Source organism: Planococcus citri, chromosome 1, assembly GCF_950023065.1.
Source record: "Planococcus citri chromosome 1, ihPlaCitr1.1, whole genome shotgun sequence".
NCBI classification, from domain to species: Eukaryota; Metazoa; Arthropoda; class Insecta; order Hemiptera; family Pseudococcidae; genus Planococcus; species Planococcus citri.
In genome coordinates, this window is record NC_088677.1 from 49,584,555 (window position 1) to 49,605,085 (window position 20,531).

Below are 20,531 nucleotides of genomic sequence, written 5' to 3' on the forward strand. Positions count from 1 at the left end.
GCAGGAGAAAAGAAAACCTTGAAAAGAATTCGCGAATGGGGGACAGGACAGACGGGAATGGTTGATACACCTAGCCACAGGCGCCACAGGGTATAGGAGGATGCGTCGAGCACACCATAAACTACGTATCGTACATTAATTATACAACCGAAATAACAAAGTAGTTTAACAAGAAAAATAATCTCGTTTAAAATGCGCCAAACACATAAAACCGTTTTACTCGTTTTTCAGTTTCGTTTGCAGTACGCATCTTTAATGAGTGAAATTCTCCGAGATTCCTTTCATCATTATCTTTTATTCGAAGAATATTCGTTGCGGGAACGGTTCGAGCTTTTGTTTTTGTAGCATACCGTGAGGCGATGTAAAATCTATATTAATTAGCCCGACATAGACAAGGCAGGGTGTACCGGGTACGAGGAAGATGTCAGTTTTATATGGAAGAGTGAAATTCTCTCTCTGTCTGTTTCTCGCTTTGCGCGTAGGACGTGCACGAGAGAAGAAAAGGTTCTTCTTCCTCACTCGAAGGAAATTAACGCGGGTTACTACAAAAGCTGCAAGATGATGGCAAAAACCGCGAGAACCACCCGGAGCTTTAAAGCTCATTCTAATGACGAAGCTTTTACTTACCGAGTCTAAAGAGACCCTTTGTTCTTAATGTTATTACTACGTGAAAACCTACACCACACCCTTACCTTTTACCGAACCTTATATTCCATCTTCTGCTTCTCTGTTCTAGAATCTTAAACCTCATTCTTTAAAGATTCACGTAGCTATAAGACGTCCGTAAAAGTTATAGTTATTTTGCTACTATAAAATTATCTGACGTTTATGTTTTTCATCGAATCAACTGTTGCCTTGTATGTACGTCCGCGATGCTGCTTTTCTTACCTTTTCTTCTTCGTCGTCGTACGTTTTCGAATAATAAAAATGCACGAAGATTGTACGTTTTACTAACCTTAGTTGATGACTTCGTAATTCATTTGAAACAAAATCACAAGTACCTAAGGTATATTGTGAGTTGCAAAAAATTACGTGAAGTTCTGCACTCAACATGAAAATTTCGATACTGATTGAAAAAATCATCGTCATTCTAAAACACGTTTCCTAATATAGGTAGGTACCTACTTTATTAATGGAGTATTATTGCGCGCTTCAAAACATTTACGAACATCTTATAGGTTTCTTTTCAGCTTTTCACATTCTCTCTTCGTTTTGTATACCTATTTGGTAAAAGAAGTAGGTATACTTGTCGGCAAGAAAATTCTATTAACGCTACCGAAGCTATGCTAATAGCTGAATATAATTTATAACTTTATTACCTATTAGTTTCGGTAAAAAAATTTAATGCTACAAGGGATTCTTTTCCGCAAGTTGTGGCAATTTGATCATAAATGTTTGACTCCGCAACCATAGGCCAGGTAAGTTTTCCGCACAAGAAAAAAAAACATAACATTATGTATGGTATATGTATACCTAATACCTACTTCTACAGAAACTATAAGTAAATAAAATAATAATATACTCGTATAGCTAACCAGACCTACTTCGATGCAAAGTACCTACTCAGCGATGCAATGCAACAAATACAGGAAGAAAAATTAATAACTCAATATACGTGCACCTTAAGAGGATTATAGCCTACCATGTATGTAGTTCAAATGGAACCGGAATACTTCCTGAACAGAGCAGATTAAAAGTAACACGAATGTAGTCAACAAAAGGGGTACATTCGCGGTGAACTGGTTTATAATAGGGATGTTTCATCAACAAACTGAATGGGTCAATTCTGCTGGTCGGATTAACGACTTCGGACAACTTAGCAACATGAAAACAGGAAACACTGCTGGCTAAGGTACAGGTGCTGGACAAGAATTTTCTTTTCGTTTTCGTTCTTCCTCGTATTACACTTTCGAGCCCACTGAAAAGGTAATTTTATAAAACAAAGAAATATACAAGGATTTGTAAGTACGACAAAGGACTAAAGGTTCTTCTGGGATGAGATTAAGCAAAATACGACGACGATATCGGTAAGGGGGTAACAGTAGCACGTAGGATAAACGCGAACGCTAAGGTAGGTAACCGAGAATAAAAACCTCTTGTAGGTAGATATAGTAAGGCGAAGAGCGAGAACGAGCAAAAAATTCAGTAGGTAGGTATGTAAAAATGGCGAGAATTATCGAGCACGCACAACTTTCCAAAACCGAAATCTTTCTTATACAAGGGGGAGCCAATCAACAAACAAAACGAGCTCAGGTGTTATTTTACAAACATAAATCTGACACAAATGAAAATTTTGCTCGGCTTGTTTCAATATTACCTACGCAGCATACTGTTTATTTCTTCGTCGTTCGTTTCGAACGCGTATTTGGTTAATCCTTCGATGTCTTATTGTTATTTTAATAATGTAGGTATACGTTCCAATTAAATAAACTTTGATTAAAACTTGCCATCAGTTTGATTTGGTGTATTTTACGAATTAATTTCAAAAACGAACTACATAGGTACTAGGTAGGTATTATACCTATTTGCGCTTGATTTTATTTTGAGATCGAGCCTTATTCTGCCTTCTGTACGAATAAATAATTAGAATTTTCAATCGAAAAAAAAATCGAATCAGACGACGATCTCTTCAATGTTTAGATCGTTCATCTCTGGGTGTGGAAACCCACTTAAATGCAGATATTGTTTAGCCTAACACCTTCGCGATTTCGACATCGTAGGTACTTCTGATTACATTATTAAAATGGTGTCTAAAAATTATCGTCTGCTGACCTCGAATAAACCTTCAATATCTCCTCAAGCATCGGAAATTTAAAACGAAATTGGATTTTATAATATCATACGTATAATAATCCAATTTTTGTTTTTCGTGTTAAATGCTTACTCATATGTATATACTTATTTTTTAAAGGGAAATGGCAAGTTTGATTTGCTAAAATTTGGGCGAATGAAAGCCCAAAAATTCATAGGTAGGTAAATTATTCATTTCCAATTTTTTTGGGTACCTACATATTATACCTACTTATTTGTTTTATAAAATTTAAATATACTTATATTCTTTCAAAAGCTTTCAAGATTGAAGCTTTATTTATAGACCAGCGGAATGCCCTTTTTCTAGAATTTTTTGTCTTGAAAACCTTGAAAATACACTATGTCAATGTTAGATTCAGTTTTATAATTGAAAAGTTTTTTTTACATGATTCATCTATAATGATAGATTACATGATAGATTTAGAATTTCATAAAATTTTCACTAAAATATAATGCTAAATTGCACCTTTAAAACTCCGGAGAGAATAAATGAAAGTTTTTATTCCGCAAAGATGAAAATAACTTGAAAAAAACTTGAAAAAATTCGAAAAACTGGAAGTAGGTGCAATACAGAAGGTAAGGCATACCTGTGCTAAAATAACATTGAAGATTGCAATTTTGAAAAATTTGGGGAAGCCTGACTACACTTTCTCATCAGTCATCAATCAAAATTTATGTCGTCTTAAACACCTAGGTAGGTACTTATCTACCTGGGAGCAACTGTGTTCGTGGCCATCTTCTTTCCAACTGTTTAAATTAAGACGCATTTTTCTTCTCTTTTTTTTTAAAAAAAAAAAGATTAAGAAAATATGAATTATGACCACTCTTTAAAATGACTAACAAAGATTTCAGTAACGTTTTCAATGAAATTGATGAAGATTTGTTGAATATTTTTCAATTTTTTGTTCATTCCTATACCTTTCAATGCTTCTAAGTGGTTTACCTAGTCAAAAAATTATAATAATTCAAGATGAAAAACGTTGACTAATTTTAAAAACATAATTTGGTTTATTCATCATTGAATAAGGGGGAGGGGGAATTGCCAACAAATATTCGACGAAGTTCAAGATGCGAATCATGGAAGATGATTTTTCAAAGAAATAAAATACCTACTCACCATTCACAATTTCCCGGTTGCCGACGAATTCGCTTTTTTCTTTGCAATTTCGCTCCACGGAACCAGCTTGACGCACGCGACAACACATCTGCAAACAAAATAAAAATAATTTTTAAAAAATCCCCTTCACTAGTGAACTACTATGATGGATAAATAAATTGTTTTAAAATGCATAAAAAATTGTGTACGGTATAAGTCCGCATTGGGTGACCGGCGGCGACTACGAGGACGACGAATAGAATATAAAATCAGGAACATCTGCGAAGTACGTCCTCTATTTGTAACAATAGCCTATAAAGCAGGCGGGATACCATCGAGTTAGACACTGACCAGTACAAATGGTCATATAGGTACACGTTCGGTCAACAACGCGAGGACGACAAAAAGAAGGGTATAGTGAAAAGGTTCGAACGTGCCCCTCGATGAATTAACAAGGAAATAAACAACCGACTGTCCTTTGGCCTTTTTCTACCTGAGGTGACCTTTTCGAGTATACTGGTCATAAATTATGAATTCTAGCGCAATGTTATGATGTTCGTGCGGTAACGTTCGATCATTTGTTAAAAGGCGCCACCAACGTTGATTTTGCGAATGATTTTCATCGTTTCCTCATTCCTGTACCTATCTAACCTAGGTATCTACCTACTTTTGGTATATGTACCGTCGTACGCTATTCGCTGGCATACCTACCTATATGTAACATTTTCACAACAAAATAACTTCCGGACGGAGAAAATCGAATTAATTCTTCGCGAAATTGACGATTCGACCATCTTATTCTGTGAATCGAGAAGAAGAGCGAGAGAGAACTTTCTCTTCTCGATGTTCTGTAACGAAATAAAATTGAATAGAAAATTCACTCGAGTAAAGTTAAGTACATATCGTCTATGGTTGAAAAGTTAAAGTAGAACTTCAAACAGATGTAAAGAAAAGGCGAAGAGCAAGGTAGAAATGCCTCGAACAAAAGCAACTTCTCTCGCTAAGAACTCTGTATGAGACGTATTTTCGCTATATTTAAGTAGAATTGCGCTTATGAAGCAATTAGTGCCGCAGAACTTCGCGTAAAATTTGTCTCTCTATCGCGTAGCAAACTATTTCAATAATACTAAATAAATTGCTTACGTCGAATAATCCAAAGTTCCCCATATACGAAACCATTGATTTATAAGCACTTTAAAATTTATACCTACGTTAATTGAAAATTTTCGTGTAGGCTATGGCGAAATGGAAACTAGACCGCCGCGCCATGTTTTTACAAGTACCTATCTGCATAAAAGGTCTGTATACAACCACAATCAAAGAGTTTGCAAATTGTTCGATAATACTTACTTAAGTATAAGATACCTATTCGTTGGTATTAAAGTGGAAAATAAAATTCGGGCTTTTGAGTGAATTTTGGAATTTCTTCACGCGATTCTACTGCAGGTAGGCCTATTCCTGTTTCTATAGGCTTATGTACGAATAGGTACATATATGTGTGAAATGTTCAAATTATCGAGTAGGTAAATAGGTAGATTAGATACTTACTTTTATGCAACATTGCGACATTTTTGAGAGGTAACAACAAATCCCTGCTTTTTAATACGAATGGTAATGCGTTCATTTGATTAATTGATGCTACGCAATTATTTTTCTCCTCCACCTCGTCTCGCATGAAATTTTATTAAATAATTTTGTAACTGCTGAAATAGCGATTAATGTTATAGGTATACATATTTTTTCATTTTAAATAAAATCAAACAATTTTGATACCTACTTCTAACGTTTTTTCATTTAAATTTTTTGTTCTGATTTCAGGCATCGCAAATATTACCTAAAAACAAATTCAAGTTCTTCCTGAATGATTCAACAATCCATATCGTTGAATTTACGAAGTGAAGTGAGGATTTGTTTTGAAAATGGGTGAAAAAATTGTGAAATATCAACTTGACAGCAGCTGAAAGTTTAAAGATGTGTCTGAAAGACGAAGATGCACTAGTGCTTCAAGAGAAGAAAAAGGAGAAGAAGACGAAGATGAAGGAGAATAATAGAATAATCATAAATGTAAAATGCGTTATGTTACCTATAACTATTTTTTTGCACATTAGTAAAATGCTTTTTTAAAGCCCTGAGTTGAAAAGTTCTTTTATACTCTTGATATGTATCAAGAAATATTTTTCTGAATCAAATTTCAGTCTCATTGTCAGTAAACGTTTATCTAATCTGAGGAATTCAAATTTTAGAAATGAGTAGATAAGTAAAGGTAAGTATCGAACTGTTTTATATTTTTTACAAAAATTCTATTCAAATTTTTCAAAAGCATCATTTTGAAAAAAATTTATTCTCAGACATTTCATTTTAGGTACCTAGGTACATAATTTCTTTCGATGAACGATTAAATCAGGTTTGAAATTTATGAATTCTTCTTTTTTTTTAAAATACCTAATATGTTATGTATATTATAAGTATACAAAATAAACTTTCGAAACGCGCGGAACATCACTTGTGGTGTCTCACGAATGACGAATTCTCATATTACTTCTAGAGCCACACCGCCACATTTTGAAAGAAAAATGTTTACTTTAGGAAAAATTTAAGAATTTGCAGCAATTGGAATATCTGTGTATCACTCTTATCAATTTTTAAAATTTGCTCAATTTTTATTTCAGTTACCTACCTATTTTATTTTTTTAAATAAACGAATCAAAGAACAAATAAAAATAAATAATGTTGCAGAAGTAGCGCCTGCAACCAAAGGAATATGCAACTTATTAAACATGTGTAGTTGGAACCTGTCCAGACTAGGTGGAAGGGTGGGTAGAGGTATATGTAGTTTGAAAATCGTGTATGTTATACGAGAATAACGCTTTACATTTACAAATAAAAATGTTACTATAATTATATTGTATCATACCGGGGGTGCTCTTCGGCAAAGATTTGTTTTATTAAACTTTTTTGTGCATTTTAAAAATATTTTTCAAATTCTGAATTTGAATTGACATTAGACTTATGGGGGTCCAGGCTTCTAGGCGCATGATACGTAGGTATTTTGACTCAGTATAAACTTTCTGATGCATCATTTTCGTATTCGTGTGTCTTTTTTTCAAATATCGTATCACGGGAAATACCTACCTATAAGACAAGTTCAAGATTTAAGATTGATACAATTATTGTTTTATGCTTAAAAAAATCTGCGTTAATATCCAGTAGGTAATTTTAATTTCGCAAAAGCAATACATATATAGGTATTAAAAATTTATTAAATCTACTTATCGTATTGATTTCACTTTTTCATTGTTTCTCCACTATTCACCTGCTGGGGAAGTAAGATTTTTTATTCGTGAGCTCACCAGAACATCAATAGCCTGTAGGTAGGCCTACGTGGAAGTAGAAGTAAGTTGCCTATAATTATTTTCTACATTGGAAGCGGATTTTAATTTTACAGAAAGTTTCAAAACATTTTCAAAATTTTTTAATATTTTGGAACATCCTTCGTAGAAAATTTTACGATTATCAGAATTGGAAAAATGAAGGGGACGCGACAATTATACATCATTTTAACGAGCGAAACATATTTTTTATTGAGATAACGTTGCTAATGAGAAGGAAATGAAGAAAAAAGACAATATTATTTTTTAAGACCTTGGTAGGTAGGTACGTAACCCTTATTCTACGACTTCATTTAACCTTGTAGATAAAAATTATAAAACGTTCGTCGTTCATTGCTTCATCGGTTCGACTTCGACCACATTGTTACATACCTACTAAATTTTCATCTAAGGTGCCGCCAGTTTTAATTTTGAAACTTACATAGAAGAGGTAAAACTAATATACGAACATATTATAATGAAGGAAAAGTACAAAACAAAGCGAGTTAAATCATCTGTCAGCTTAAAAAGACTTAACGTGCTTTAACTTTAGTTTGAAGTAAAGGCAAGCTCTCTGCTGCCTACGCGAAATAACGAACGCGTAGCGCTTTAGATAAGCTTATGTGTTCCGCAGAAGAAAATACCCTTCGATGGAAAACAGAGGGATGAAAAGAAAAAGCGAATGTGTATTAGAGGTGCCTACACTAAACCTTTATCATAATAAAGGGAAAGAACCATTGGTCGTTTTCGTTTATCGCATAGCAACGCAACTGGCAACCGGCCATTTTGTGAATACCACCCACTCATATCTAGATTTCCAATTCACCTATAAAAATCCTACTTATGTATATGGTTCAATATGTCGAGTGTGTCGATGTTATGAAACGTTAGCACGATACACGAAAATCGTCGAGTTCTGGCGTTGTTTTCCTAATTAGGTACAAGTATTTGGGAAAAAAGTTGCCTATAGGTGATGCAACCTTTAACTAATTAGGGGAAAAAACAATGATCAACAAGAAAAACGATTTCAAACATATATTATTCTAATCTAAATTATAGGAATGAAACATCACATGCATAAAGGTAAAGGTAGGTACCTAGCTAAATAAATTCAAGGAAATTCTTCATACGGTTCTCATCTATACCTATAAATAAAATCTCAAGCAAAGACAATTTTATTCGAAGCAACAAACGAAAAGTTTTAAAATTCGCTGTCTTTAATTTTCAGAAGTTTGAACGTTTTTTTTTTCCTCAACAGTAAAAAGAAAGAGGACGCGGTTAATTACCAAGTAAGGGTAGGTAATGTAATTTCAAGCCAAAGGAATTCTCCAAAGCTTAGAACTCAAAAACGATAAGAAAAGGGAAAAGGAAGTGAAAAGGAATATGACACGAGAGTACAGCGGGAAAAACGAGGAAAAGATACAAGAAGAGGAAGTTAAAGTTCAGGACGGGAGGTGGATAGCTTTGCTGATGAAATCCCCGGAGGGCATTCAATTCATTTCCTATCTTACAGAAAACTAAGCGGGGCTAAAGCTGGAAGCCGGAGATGGTCCTACTCTATTTTACATAATATCCGCAGGGAGCGGTGGAAAACTACAAGCCGAACAACGGACGAAAGCAGGAAGCCTCCTAAATTAAGATAACGACTTGAATTATTATTAACGACTATTACAAATACTCGTGTACCCGCAATTTGTATCTGTAAAGATATTTATATAGGTGCTTTTGAATAAGCCTTTACTGGTCCGATACTTTTATTGTTATCTGAGTAGAGATATATTTCTCTTTTCAACTTTTCCATCTATTTACAATGAAACGCGGATGAAAAATAACCGCTTGCTAATGAGCCATTTCGGTGCGTCTGAAATAATTTGTCACGTGCCAGGTTGTAATATTCTGTTGCGAATCAACGTATAACCGTGCGATTACTAATTTCAATATTATTTTCATGAATTTGATATTGAATTTAATAGGTATCAAAACTTGAAGCCAAAAAAATTAAAATTTATCATTTGCTTCGTTGGACAAATAATGCAAATAGGTACCTAGGCAAATATCTCGCAACGAACGTTTTTTTCTGAGTAAAAATTTTCAAGGCATGTTGTCATTCATACCATGCAATTATCATCTGAAAAGTAGGCTCATATGAAGCCATTTTTAAAATGAATTTAATTTTTGATCAACTCGCACGTGTATTTTCTCGATAAAATTTATCTACGTCATTGCTGATCCACCTATGTGCACGTAATAAATTTAAAAACGAAATTTCCATAATTTCGCATCATTAATTATAAAATGAATATGAATCACTCACTTCATTAGAATAATCGTAACGAACCTACTGACTTACTGAAACACTCGACATTTTGCTTTTAACGATGAATGAATGCTAAATGTTACATGACATGTAGGTACCTTAATCTTTACCAATGGTCAATTTTTTATTTTTTTTTGTTTTGTTTTTAGCATCTCATTTTTGGTAGAAACTTATGAGTAGGTACAAAACGCTGATACCTTATCCATTGCTCAAGTTTATTTATGTCTTACTGGCGATAAAAGTAAGATTCATACTTTCTAATATTAGGTAGTATAGGTAGGTACTAGGTAGATATTATGCGTTGCTTCCACTTTCAGGAAAGCAGCAAAAAAATGTATCGAACAGGCAACTTGAAAGAGATATTTACAATCACGAAATTAATGTTTAGGTATAAAGTATTCAAATCAGTAAATTTCAATTAAACTCGTAATGAATAATAAACTGTCCTTCTGTTGAAAAATATAATGGGAATTTTTACCATAAGAGTTCAATGATGAATATTAATTATTGAAACGCACCTCTTTCGTCCTTCAACTACATAAAACATACTAAATGAAAAAACGAGCGTAGGAATGATACTTAGTTCCTCAATTGTGATTATACCTGCTCGTATCGGATTTGAAAAATGTGTCAGTGATTATAAATCGGAATTAAGTATGACTGTGAAGATTGTGATTCTCCACATGCATACCAATACCAATGCATTGAAGAGCGATTTTCTCGATTAATTAACAACTCTGGTCTGGTAGTGTATGATTCTTCCAACAGCGATATAAAGCACTGCGTCAATTTTCCATACTGCAGCCTGTTGTTCGGTAAATGTAAATAAAATTTCATAATAATAACACAGATATGCCAAACATTGCTTAATCCAGGGAAACATTATTTTGAAAATCATCATTGTTTATCTTGATCTTCACATCACATCCGTCATTTTTGTTCGCAATTACATTACATTATTTACATTTGCATTTTGCATCGTTATTTCCTTATTTCATTTCATCTCACCCAGAAAAGTAAGAAAAAAATTAAAAAACCATATAGGCTATTTGTCAGTTTTTGATCAACTGTCCGTCCACAAGGACAAAAGTAAAACGAGCAACGGCGTAAAATAAAAATGAAATTTTCATTTTTATTTTACGAAATTAATTTCATTTTATTTTTATTATTTTATTTTTGTCATGTTCATTTCATTTTCATTTTTCAATACAAAATATAAAATCGTAATTATTTGGTAATTTCTCAGTAATTCTCATTCGTTTTTCGTTTCACTGACGCACCAACTTGGCTGCCGTGTAACAGCTTCTTATTGATTTTGTTGTTATTTTTTTTGTAAACGTAAAAATAATTGATAACGATAAGAATTAAAAATTAAAATTTTCAAGTTATTTAAGATTCCCGTAAATTGTTTCATTCTTCGGATATAATATGGAAAAAATGGGGTCAACTCGCTTTAATTTCAAAATCGGTGAGTACACTTCAATTAGAATTCGAAATTTGAAGCATAACCTCAGAGGTCAAGGTAAAATGAAATTTGCCAAACTTGCGCTGAATTTTAGGTTCTATTCTCGATGTTTTAAGAAAAGCGCAAAATTTGTATGTTGAACGATTACTATTTACTATGTTATTGGGTTGATGACCCAGAGTATGTGAAAGCAATCAACGAATACGTTTAATTTACATTTTCATTTACATAGATAGCTGCATATTCACCGATTTCCTATTGCCCTAATTTTGGTGGTGGTTTCTTCCTTATCTAGTTTTCTTAGTGTTGTTTTGTTATTGAGCTTATGATGAAATTCATAACGATGCCAAATTTTTAATACGTTTTGTATTTGTTATTTTTCAGAAAATGAATTGAGTTTGTGATCTGTAAGAACTAGAAATGAGCTGTAATCATCATACTTTGAAGTCATTAAGTAAAAGCGGGATTCCCGCTGGAGAAATCAAGCATACAAGTTACTTATCCGAACATATCGGCGCGTTGTACCTGAATAACAACTATAGCGATTTGGTATTGAAAGTTGATAATGAGAAGTTTTTTGCTCACAAAGTAATACTCGCTGCTCGAAGTGAATATTTCAGGTAAATTAGTCGTAGAACCGTAGAACTAACGCTTTAATTTGCATAGAAAGTGAAACCTTTTCTTCGCGAACGTTTACAGAGCATTATTGTATGGAGGAATGCGAGAATCAACGCAAAATGAGATCGTTATCACTGAAAGTAGCGTTGAAGCGTTTAAAGTTTTGCTCAAATACATTTATACTGGACTAATATCGCTAAATAATCTGAAAGTACGTATCGAACGCTTGAAACTTTCAACAAAACATGATTCGGTGGACTAATATAATATGTATACGAATATTTGCAGGAAGATTTCATCTTGGAAGTATTAGGACTTGCTCATCAGTATGGTTTCACAGATTTAGAAAATGCTATCTCAGATTACCTGAAGCAAGCTTTAACAATTCAAAATTGTTGCTTGATTTATGATTCGGCCAGGCTGTATAATTTGAAATTTCTAATGCAAGTTTCGGCTTCGTTTATCGATAAGCGTGTATCCAAAGTGATCGAAGAAGATTCATTTCTTCAACTTTCGATGGTATAAATTTGCTATTCGGATTCAGATTGACGTTATGCATGTACATATTAATGTAATTATGTATTTGCTTTAGGATTCTCTAAAACATCTAATTAGCAGAGATGCATTTTTCGCCCCTGAAGTTGAAATATTCAAAGCAGTTTATCGTTGGATTCAAGCAAATAGTGATATTACTCCAGAAAATCAAACTGAGATATTGAGCGCCATCCGTTTACCGTTGATTAATATAAAGGATTTAATGTCCGTTGTTAGACCTACCGGATTAATATCACCTGATACCATTTTAGATGCCATTGAAATGCAAACATCGCAACTTTCGAATGCAAAAGTCAAATATAGAGGTCTTCTGCGTACGTATTATAAACATGCGTGTTAAGAAAATTTTCAGTTTTGCATAATCTTAATTACATCATTATTTTTTGATAGAAATGGATCAAAATATGGCGTCATCAAAACAGGGTTCCGTTGTACTTCAGGGACAATTTACGTCAGCTCTTTTAGATGGAAATGTTTCTAATTACGATATGGATAGAGGATATACGCGTCATGCAATAGGAGAAACTTCTGGTGATCCTGGAATCCTGGTACAGTTGGGCACTCAGTGTATCGTGAATCACATCAAAATTTTGCTTTGGGATAATGATCTGAGGTTAATATGCTAAAATAGTTTCAAGCAGAAGTACCTTCATGCTTCTAATAGTGTTTTTACATGTAGATCGTACTCATATTACGTTGAAGTTTCCATGGATCAAAAGGATTGGACCAGAATAATCGATCATACGCAGTATTTTTGTCGATCATGGCAGTTTTTGTATTTCCCAGCTACGGTTGTTAAATATGTCAGAATTGTTGGAACTAATAATACGGTGAACAAAATTTTTCACGTTGTTCATTTCGAAATTATGTACACTAGCAAAGCGTTACCTCTTGAAAAAGGATTGGTCGGTATGTAGAAAACAGAATTAAATTTATGAACAGGATGGCATTTCGGATTAATTTATAAATTTTGTTTCAGTTCCTAAACACAATGTTGCAACTTGTGCTCTTGGTGCTAGCGTCATAGAAGGAGTGAGTAGAACGAGAAATTCACTTTTAGATGGGAACGTCCAATCATACGACTGGGATTCAGGATATACGTGCCATCAGTTGGGTAGTGGATGTATATTAATTCAATTAGGTCAACCGTACTTAATTGATTCTATGAGGTAATTGTGAAGCTTCATTCTGCGTCAAGATGAAAAATTCTTGCGTGTATTACTTATTTTAATATTTACAGATTACTCTTGTGGGATTGCGACGATCGATTATACAGTTATTTTATCGAAGTTTCTGTTAATATGTGGGATTGGGAGCTATTGATAGACAAAACTAACGAGAAATGTACCTCTTGGCAAACGTTACACTTTGAAAGAAGACCTATTGTTTTCATTCGTATCACTGGCACACAAAACACTGCTAATGAGGTTAGTTGTATTTTTGTTGTTTTTTTCTCATACCAAATTATTCAATTGAATGATATACAAACGAATGTTTGTGAATCTATTTCAGGTTTTCCATATGGTGCATTTCGAATGTCCAGCTCAGATTGAAGAAGGGCCACCCAAAGATTTCGCTAAAAAAGCAGAAACATCCGTTAGTGACGAAGAGGTATCAATTTTAATAGTATATGTATGGTATTTAATCTTTTGAACATTGCAATGTAAAACTTTTATTTTTTCCCCTTCATTTACAGGTAGCACCAGAAAGTATTGTTGAAAGTACGGAATTGGAAACGTTAGTTGAAAATAATGCCAATTCTGAACTTAAAGCGTGATATTTATTGTTTATTTAAGGTATGTTTAAATTTTTTTCCTGGCGAAAAAAAGTTCAAACCACTAACTTCTGATACTGTTCTTGAGTTTTTCAAATCTAAAGCATTGTTTTCGTTTCCTTGTATTGTTTCAAAATGAACATGAGCTTTTTGCTTTAGTGAAATTTACTTATTATTTTTCATTTTGTGTATACTATACTATTAATTATTCTTGCATTAATTTGTTTTTTTTTTACCTTATACTTTAATACAACTACTTTTTCGTTTATCTTCGTTTTTTTTTGTCAATTTGATACAATGATACAAAGGGGTGCTTTAGAGTCGCACTCGAGTTGAGTCTTATGTAAGCGTTGACCCAAATGACCACCGAATTTCTCAACAAAAAAAAAAAAAAAAAAATGCAATCACCGTAAGGCGTTACTACTATGAAAGTGCCCTACTATGAAAATACCGAACTACTAATTTCATTTGGCGCTTGGCCTGGCTTTCATTTAAAATCAAGGTACTCCTGAAAAGATCAAAAAGAAAAATAGAAAAATCAAAACAACACTTTCGCGGCATAATAATCTAAAATCGACGTCTCGTGAAATTAATTTTAAACACTTCTTTAAATTAAGTACATTTCTTGATTTCAAAAATGAGTGGTAACTCATCAGAAGATACATTCTTCGGAAATCGCAATTCTTCTTTACTTTCTTTGAGTGACGACAGCGAACCGGATAAAATTCAGATATTACACGGTATCGTTCAAGAAGCATTGCAAAACCTTTTCAACGTCAAAGGGTATGTAATTTACTATTCTATTGCAACATTAGGAAAGATTAATTAGAAGTAACGTCTTATAATTACAGAGAAGAAGCTCATTATAACGAATATAAAGATATCAACCTTATCAGAAAGAACCCAGAGTTCAGTAGACGTCTTTATGCAAGACTTACCGAAAAAGTGTCCAAAAAAATTGATGCTTGTTTAGAAAAGCAGAACGAAGCTAATGATCTTCATAAAAGCTTCTCTGAATTGAAGGAGTTATCTAAGAAGAGTAGTTCTGATGACGTTGCGTGGTAAGATTACACACGAGCATTCATTTACTTCGTGGATAAGTTTATCCTAAATAAATAATATTTGTTGAATAGGCGTCCCCCGCGCAATGTTGATGATAACATCAGATCAGTCGTAATGGAACAAAAAATTAGATACAGGAATGCATTGGAATCCATAGTTTCTCAGAAAGAAAACAAAGTTGCTGAACTAAAAAATAAAGTGCTGAATACAAGAAATCGAAAAGAAGCAATGGATAGCCGGTTACAAGTTCTAAATGATAATCTGTACAATATGGTAACTACTCTGAATGAGAATGTAGATGGTTTAATAGACTGATACGATGCTATTGAATTATACTTCAATTTTGTATATAGGTACTGCATGTTTTATAAGCTGTTGTAAGATTTTGTATTGAATTAAATTATTTTTTAATAGTCACGACATGTTTCTGGTTCTTTTTTCCAAATGTGGAGTATACATTTCAGATCATTTCTAAAACTCCGATGATCTAGACTAGAATCTAGAAACTAAAGAATCATTAAAAAGCAATACGTAGATGATCATTCTCTACAACTTGGCGTTAATAGTTCTTACCATGAGACTGCAGCGACAAGAATTTTGCTCAAAATTACAATTTCAATCTGACGTTATTTTTAAGTGTGAATGTTGAAATTACCATGAATTAGGACGTTACGTACATGATGTAGGTAACATTGCATAGGCGATCATAATCAAGTACTTCAATTTCGTTACACCATTTGAAATTCGTAATTATTGATCCATCAGCTTCACTTCAAAATGATATTTACTCACTTGAAAGACCAGCTAAATTCACTTTTCTTGTAACTAGTCGGTAAACGTATCAACATCACACGCACGGCATTAATACCTTATAAAATAAGAGAATGACGTTTGGAAGTGAAATGAAAAGATTTTTGAAAAATTTATTATACAAAAATTAAAATACAGAATGAAGTACTTTTTACATAAAGATATTTTTCCAAAACAAACATGCATAATACATACGTAATGCGAAACACGATCTGCTCATGATTTGAACACAATCGTTCACATTCATCTACATGTTTAATGAATAACAAATACAGTATTTTCTCCCAGTATATAATCATCACTGGTACAAGAGACATATTTTTCATCATTTAAGTGAAAGGTCTATTATTCTGACGTGATCAAAACAGAAAATAAAGATGCTGTTCAGAAAAAGGTCCGAGATGTTTCTAGGGATAAAGTAAGATCAAATTGGTTGCATATCGACAGCTAGATAAAATACATACACAAACATTATTCTTATTAATTACTGCAATGTAATAATGGATTTTTAATGATTAATATTACGGAATCTCCTCGAAGAAACATTTTGGAAATGAAACGATCCACATTCACAGGTTTCGCTTTCTTTTTGCCTTTCCCAGTTCTAGGTTTTTCTACGTACATCTCCTTGACGTTTTCCAATACCATATTGAAATGACGATCAAAAGCTTTAACTCTTGCTAGCAGCTTTCTATTATTACGGCATTGTATTAAAACTTGCGTGTTTCCACGTACCGACTCCGTTAATAGTAAAAGAGGTCCTGTCTGGAACTCCTCCTCTTCCATCTTGGCCAGCTCTTCTGGGGTCATTTCACTCTTCGGTTTAGCCATTTTAAAATTTATCAATTATAATTTTTACTTGAATTATATGAATAATACAAATTATATCGGCGAGACGAATTTTATCATCAAACTTCAACAACGATCAACGATGCCGGAAAAAAAGAAAAACATTCAAAATTAATTTGACGGTAAGGTATGAGTTTTTCAAGGTTTTTTGTTTGTTGCTGATTTTATTCAGAGAGCGCTGTTGAATTCAAATTTCAAAATTCAAATCTTTGGAACCGAACGACGAACGTCCGAACCTAATGAATTTCGTCTTTGCATCTTGCATTGAAAAAGTTCCGCGAAAAATGAAACGTTTGTTTACTTTTCAATTTTGTACACTCCTTATCGCGAAAAAATTCGAATTTCAGATCAGATCAGTATTTTCAGCAGCAACGGTTAAATGCAGGACCGCCTGAGCGTGCGAGCGCGCATACACGTACGCGTATACGTGTATGCGCATGGGGGGGTAGTTTTCGACGTGTTAGAGCAACATGAATAGCGTTGTAAAACGCATTTCTGCAAGCTGCTCCGGTAGCGCTTGGCTATGGTAACGGATCGCTGTGCAAGAAGTCTGGGTTCGATTCCCTCGTTGGGCAGAAATTTTTTCAAAATTTTTTTTCGCGATTTTAATTTTTACGAGTTGAATTTTTACAGAAAAAGTAATTAAATTATTTTTTTTTGCTTACAAACAATGAATAAATTTATTGATATTATTTTTCGAATGGCATGCCGAATTAGGCGAGGCGAAGCCGAGCCGTTTGTTTATTTTTGTAGTGATATCCCCTTGGTACGAAGCGAAAAAGGTGACACACCGACATCCCCTTGGAATAAAGCGAAAACAGCGGTTGTATATAAAAAACTGTACTCACCGAGGCCGAAGGCCGAGGGAAGTTAACAGACATAGTATGAACAACAAAGCGACCCGCGCAACCGAGGCGAAGCCGAGGTGAGCGGACACAACGCCCCCCAACACTAAGGCCAACACTAAAATTTTACTCAAAAAAAACTCAGCAATCTGCTAAAACTAACGATTCGTTATCTAATAAAAAGTAAAAACAGCATAAATAAGAAAAAAAAAAATGTCAGAAAAACTCAGGCTGTCCTGCATTTAACCGCTGCTATTTTCAGCTACTGTCTATAATTTCAATCAATAGTTTTGTGATTTACTTGAAAAAAAGTGAAATAATAAGAAATTTAGAGTTGAAATCAATGCAGACAATAGATATTTTCTACTTTTTCTTCTTCTGTTTTTCAATACTCAATCAATAGTCGACTTGTCAAATGTTTTGAATCATGTAATTGTAACTGCAAGCACGATTATACATGATAATAGATCTGCATCTCATCGAAATTAAATGACGAATCTCAGTGTATCGGTAATGAAATTGAGTGAAATAGTCGTGTACAGTATTCTTGAATGAAATGGTGATGTAAAGTGTAATTAATTTACAATGCTCTTAGAGCGGTGATATTGTTATTTATAATCACAAAAACCTGTTATGTCAATATAGTCAATATGCAAGCTGTACCTAAGAATAACAATAACAGTATCGATAGAAATCAGGGAGAATTGAACAACTATTTGCTTTTAGCAGAAAATATTCCAAAATACCCTTGCTGTTTTAAAGAAATATACCCCCCTGCATGTGCTCCTGATAAATGTGGAAGATGGAGATCAATGTCGAAAGTAATGAAATTGAAGCGTAAGTACCACGACAATGAATTTATTGGAAAAAATGATAATTATTGCAGATACCACGATCTAGTGTTATAAAGTTTATGCAGGAACATTAACCCTGAAACATTTTTTTTTTTCATCCTTCTTATGTGAAAAAAATGTTTTATATGTTTTCAGCTGAGTCCTGTAAACGAAGATGGAAAACTCTAAGGAAACATTTTGGTCTTGGTCTTCTCACTAACAGACAGCTTATTGATAAATTACAATTTTTGAAGGATGTTGCGAAAGAAATTCCAGTCACTGAGTTGCGTAACAATTTTGACTCATTTCATATTCCAGTCGTTGAGTCGCGTAACAATTTTGCTTCATCTTGTATTCCAATCGTTGAGTCGCGTAACAATTTTACTCCGTCTCGTATTCCAGTAGCTAAGACTCGTAACAATGTTACTTCATTTCGTAGTAATACTTCATCGAGATATATACCGAGAAATCCAATTAAAAGTTACAATTTACGTTCAAGAACAAGTGGAAGCGCTGGAACGTGTATCGCAAGGATGAGAATCTATACCCGGCCTATCGGAATGAATTCAATAATCATTAGACCTAATGAAGAAAACGTTTCTCAACAAACTAAGGTTGCTAAATTATCTGAGCATGCGAAGGATATTCTCAATACCGAAATTACAGAAGATTGTGATTCAGATGTACAAATTATAGAGCCGTACATTGAAACGATTGTTGTTGATGACTGATGCAGTTGCTTTGAAGAGAATACCTTCATAAATAAGCTTCGTAAATAAGATCTTCATGAAATTGATCTCTCTCAGAAAGTGGACTAAAATGTGTATTCTCTACTTTCTAATTACCTACTCGCGATATCATTAATTTCTGTTAAAAGAATGTGATTTTTGTTTTTGAGAATTTTTTGTCTTGTAAAAAAAAAGTCATTACTAGTTTTGCTCGTGGTGAATTTAAATTTCGAAACGTAATGCTGTGGTTTTGTGATTACTTTATATTATTATTGTTACTTTTTTTATTTTAATATTATTTTTGAGGATAAATTTTATACGTTGGAAGTAATTTAAATGGTTTGAAAACTTATTGAACTCGCAAAGTCTCGTAAGTCTTTGCGAGTTATAGGTAAGGAGGAACAGTAAAAATGCTACTTAAGATTTAAATAAGTTCCTATTAATCATAGAATATACTTTATGTTAATTATTTATCACAGCAATCCTGAAATATTAGTCTGTTCAATATAATTAAGGAAAAAATATTTCGAAGTTCTCGTCCTTGTTATTACACGATCTAGACTTGTTGATGTTGAATTGATTGACTGCATTCTATTTTGATTTTGTTATGAGTACTTAAGTAATGAAGTTTAGTGTGAGAAGTGTGAGGAACAAAGCACGTGATCGTTTTTTAATTGATAAATTTTATAAAACAAAAAATATGTATATTGATAATGTGAAAATTGTGGGTCGTGGCCCGTGGGTGATATTTATTGCGGGTGTAATTTGTTTTTCTATCAATAAAGCTCAAACTTTGATTCCTCTCCTTCGTGTTTGCATTTTCAAAAACAACATGGGCTCGATCGAGTTAGTAAATTATTGTAAAATAATCCGTTTTATGTCTAAAACTGCGTTATTTTTTTATGAACATAGATCACTTACATATAAGTATTCATTTTAATCCGTTATGTACTCAACCTGTTGATAATTTTCATCTGTTCCTATTTGTACCTACTTTGAATGGCGAAAATAATTTTTAAGGCTACATTATCCGATAGCAGGGATCTCGATCTAATCTAATGTACTTCAAATCCAAAGAAAATATAAGGTTAGCGGTGCAGTATGACGTGTACCTACTCTATAAAACATCAGTTTCCCTCAAACGGATAATCTTTATGGTTTAATTTCACCGATATCAATAGTGGGTGTTAATTTCAAGCATCATAAACACCTCGAACTCTTCCATGTCCATATAGTACCTACCTACCATGTGCTTCTACCTACGTATTCTTCCTTAGCTAACGTAAGATCATACGTCATCTCCCTCTTTTACAATTGAATAAAATCCATCTGGCTTTTAGTTCCTCTGACGTAATATTCGTGCCATTACCTATACGGGTATTTTCCTTTTCCAAACAAAA

At 33.4% G+C, this 20,531-nt stretch overlaps 2 protein-coding genes and 2 long non-coding RNA genes across 7 annotated transcripts in view; 3 read left to right on the forward strand and 1 right to left on the reverse strand.

The window, feature by feature from the left end:
- LOC135842268 (uncharacterized) overlaps nt 1-6,032 on the forward strand; it is a 71,684-nt gene extending 65,652 nt beyond the window's left edge. For both annotated transcript variants that reach the window (XR_010558102.1, XR_010558101.1), the window contains exon 4: nt 5,726-6,032. This is a non-coding gene — a long non-coding RNA (uncharacterized LOC135842268). The remainder of the gene's footprint in view (nt 1-5,725) is intronic.
- Nucleotides 6,033-10,181: 4,149 nt separating this feature from the next.
- BTBD9 (BTB (POZ) domain containing 9) lies at nt 10,182-15,483 on the forward strand. 3 transcript variants are annotated; one of them, XM_065345741.1, is made up of 13 exons: nt 10,182-10,413; nt 11,442-11,677; nt 11,757-11,886; nt 11,964-12,194; nt 12,268-12,544; nt 12,621-12,843; nt 12,910-13,139; nt 13,210-13,399; nt 13,471-13,657; nt 13,743-13,841; nt 13,927-14,787; nt 14,856-15,065; nt 15,138-15,483. In XM_065345741.1, exons 2-11 carry the CDS (start codon nt 11,478-11,480, stop codon nt 14,005-14,007), a joined length of 1,848 nt encoding a protein of 615 aa, XP_065201813.1. In that variant the 5' UTR covers nt 10,182-10,413; nt 11,442-11,477; the 3' UTR covers nt 14,008-14,787; nt 14,856-15,065; nt 15,138-15,483. The 3 variants fall into 3 exon arrangements, with proteins under 3 accessions (XP_065201813.1, XP_065201812.1, XP_065201811.1); XM_065345740.1 differs by having other exon boundaries at nt 10,182-10,407; XM_065345739.1 differs by lacking the exon at nt 10,182-10,413 and adding an exon at nt 10,906-11,060.
- Nucleotides 15,484-15,969: 486 nt separating this feature from the next.
- Nucleotides 15,970-16,843, reverse strand: SmD2 (small ribonucleoprotein particle protein SmD2). Its single transcript, XM_065345742.1, has one exon. The coding sequence runs from the start codon at nt 16,705-16,707 to the stop codon at nt 16,357-16,359; it is 351 nt and encodes a 116-aa protein (XP_065201814.1). The 5' UTR covers nt 16,708-16,843; the 3' UTR covers nt 15,970-16,356.
- Nucleotides 16,844-17,422: 579 nt separating this feature from the next.
- On the forward strand, nt 17,423-19,934 carry LOC135832478 (uncharacterized). Its single transcript, XR_010556321.1, has 2 exons — nt 17,423-18,407; nt 18,560-19,934. It is a non-coding gene; the product is annotated as an uncharacterized LOC135832478 (long non-coding RNA).
- Nucleotides 19,935-20,531: the final 597 nt, after the last annotated feature.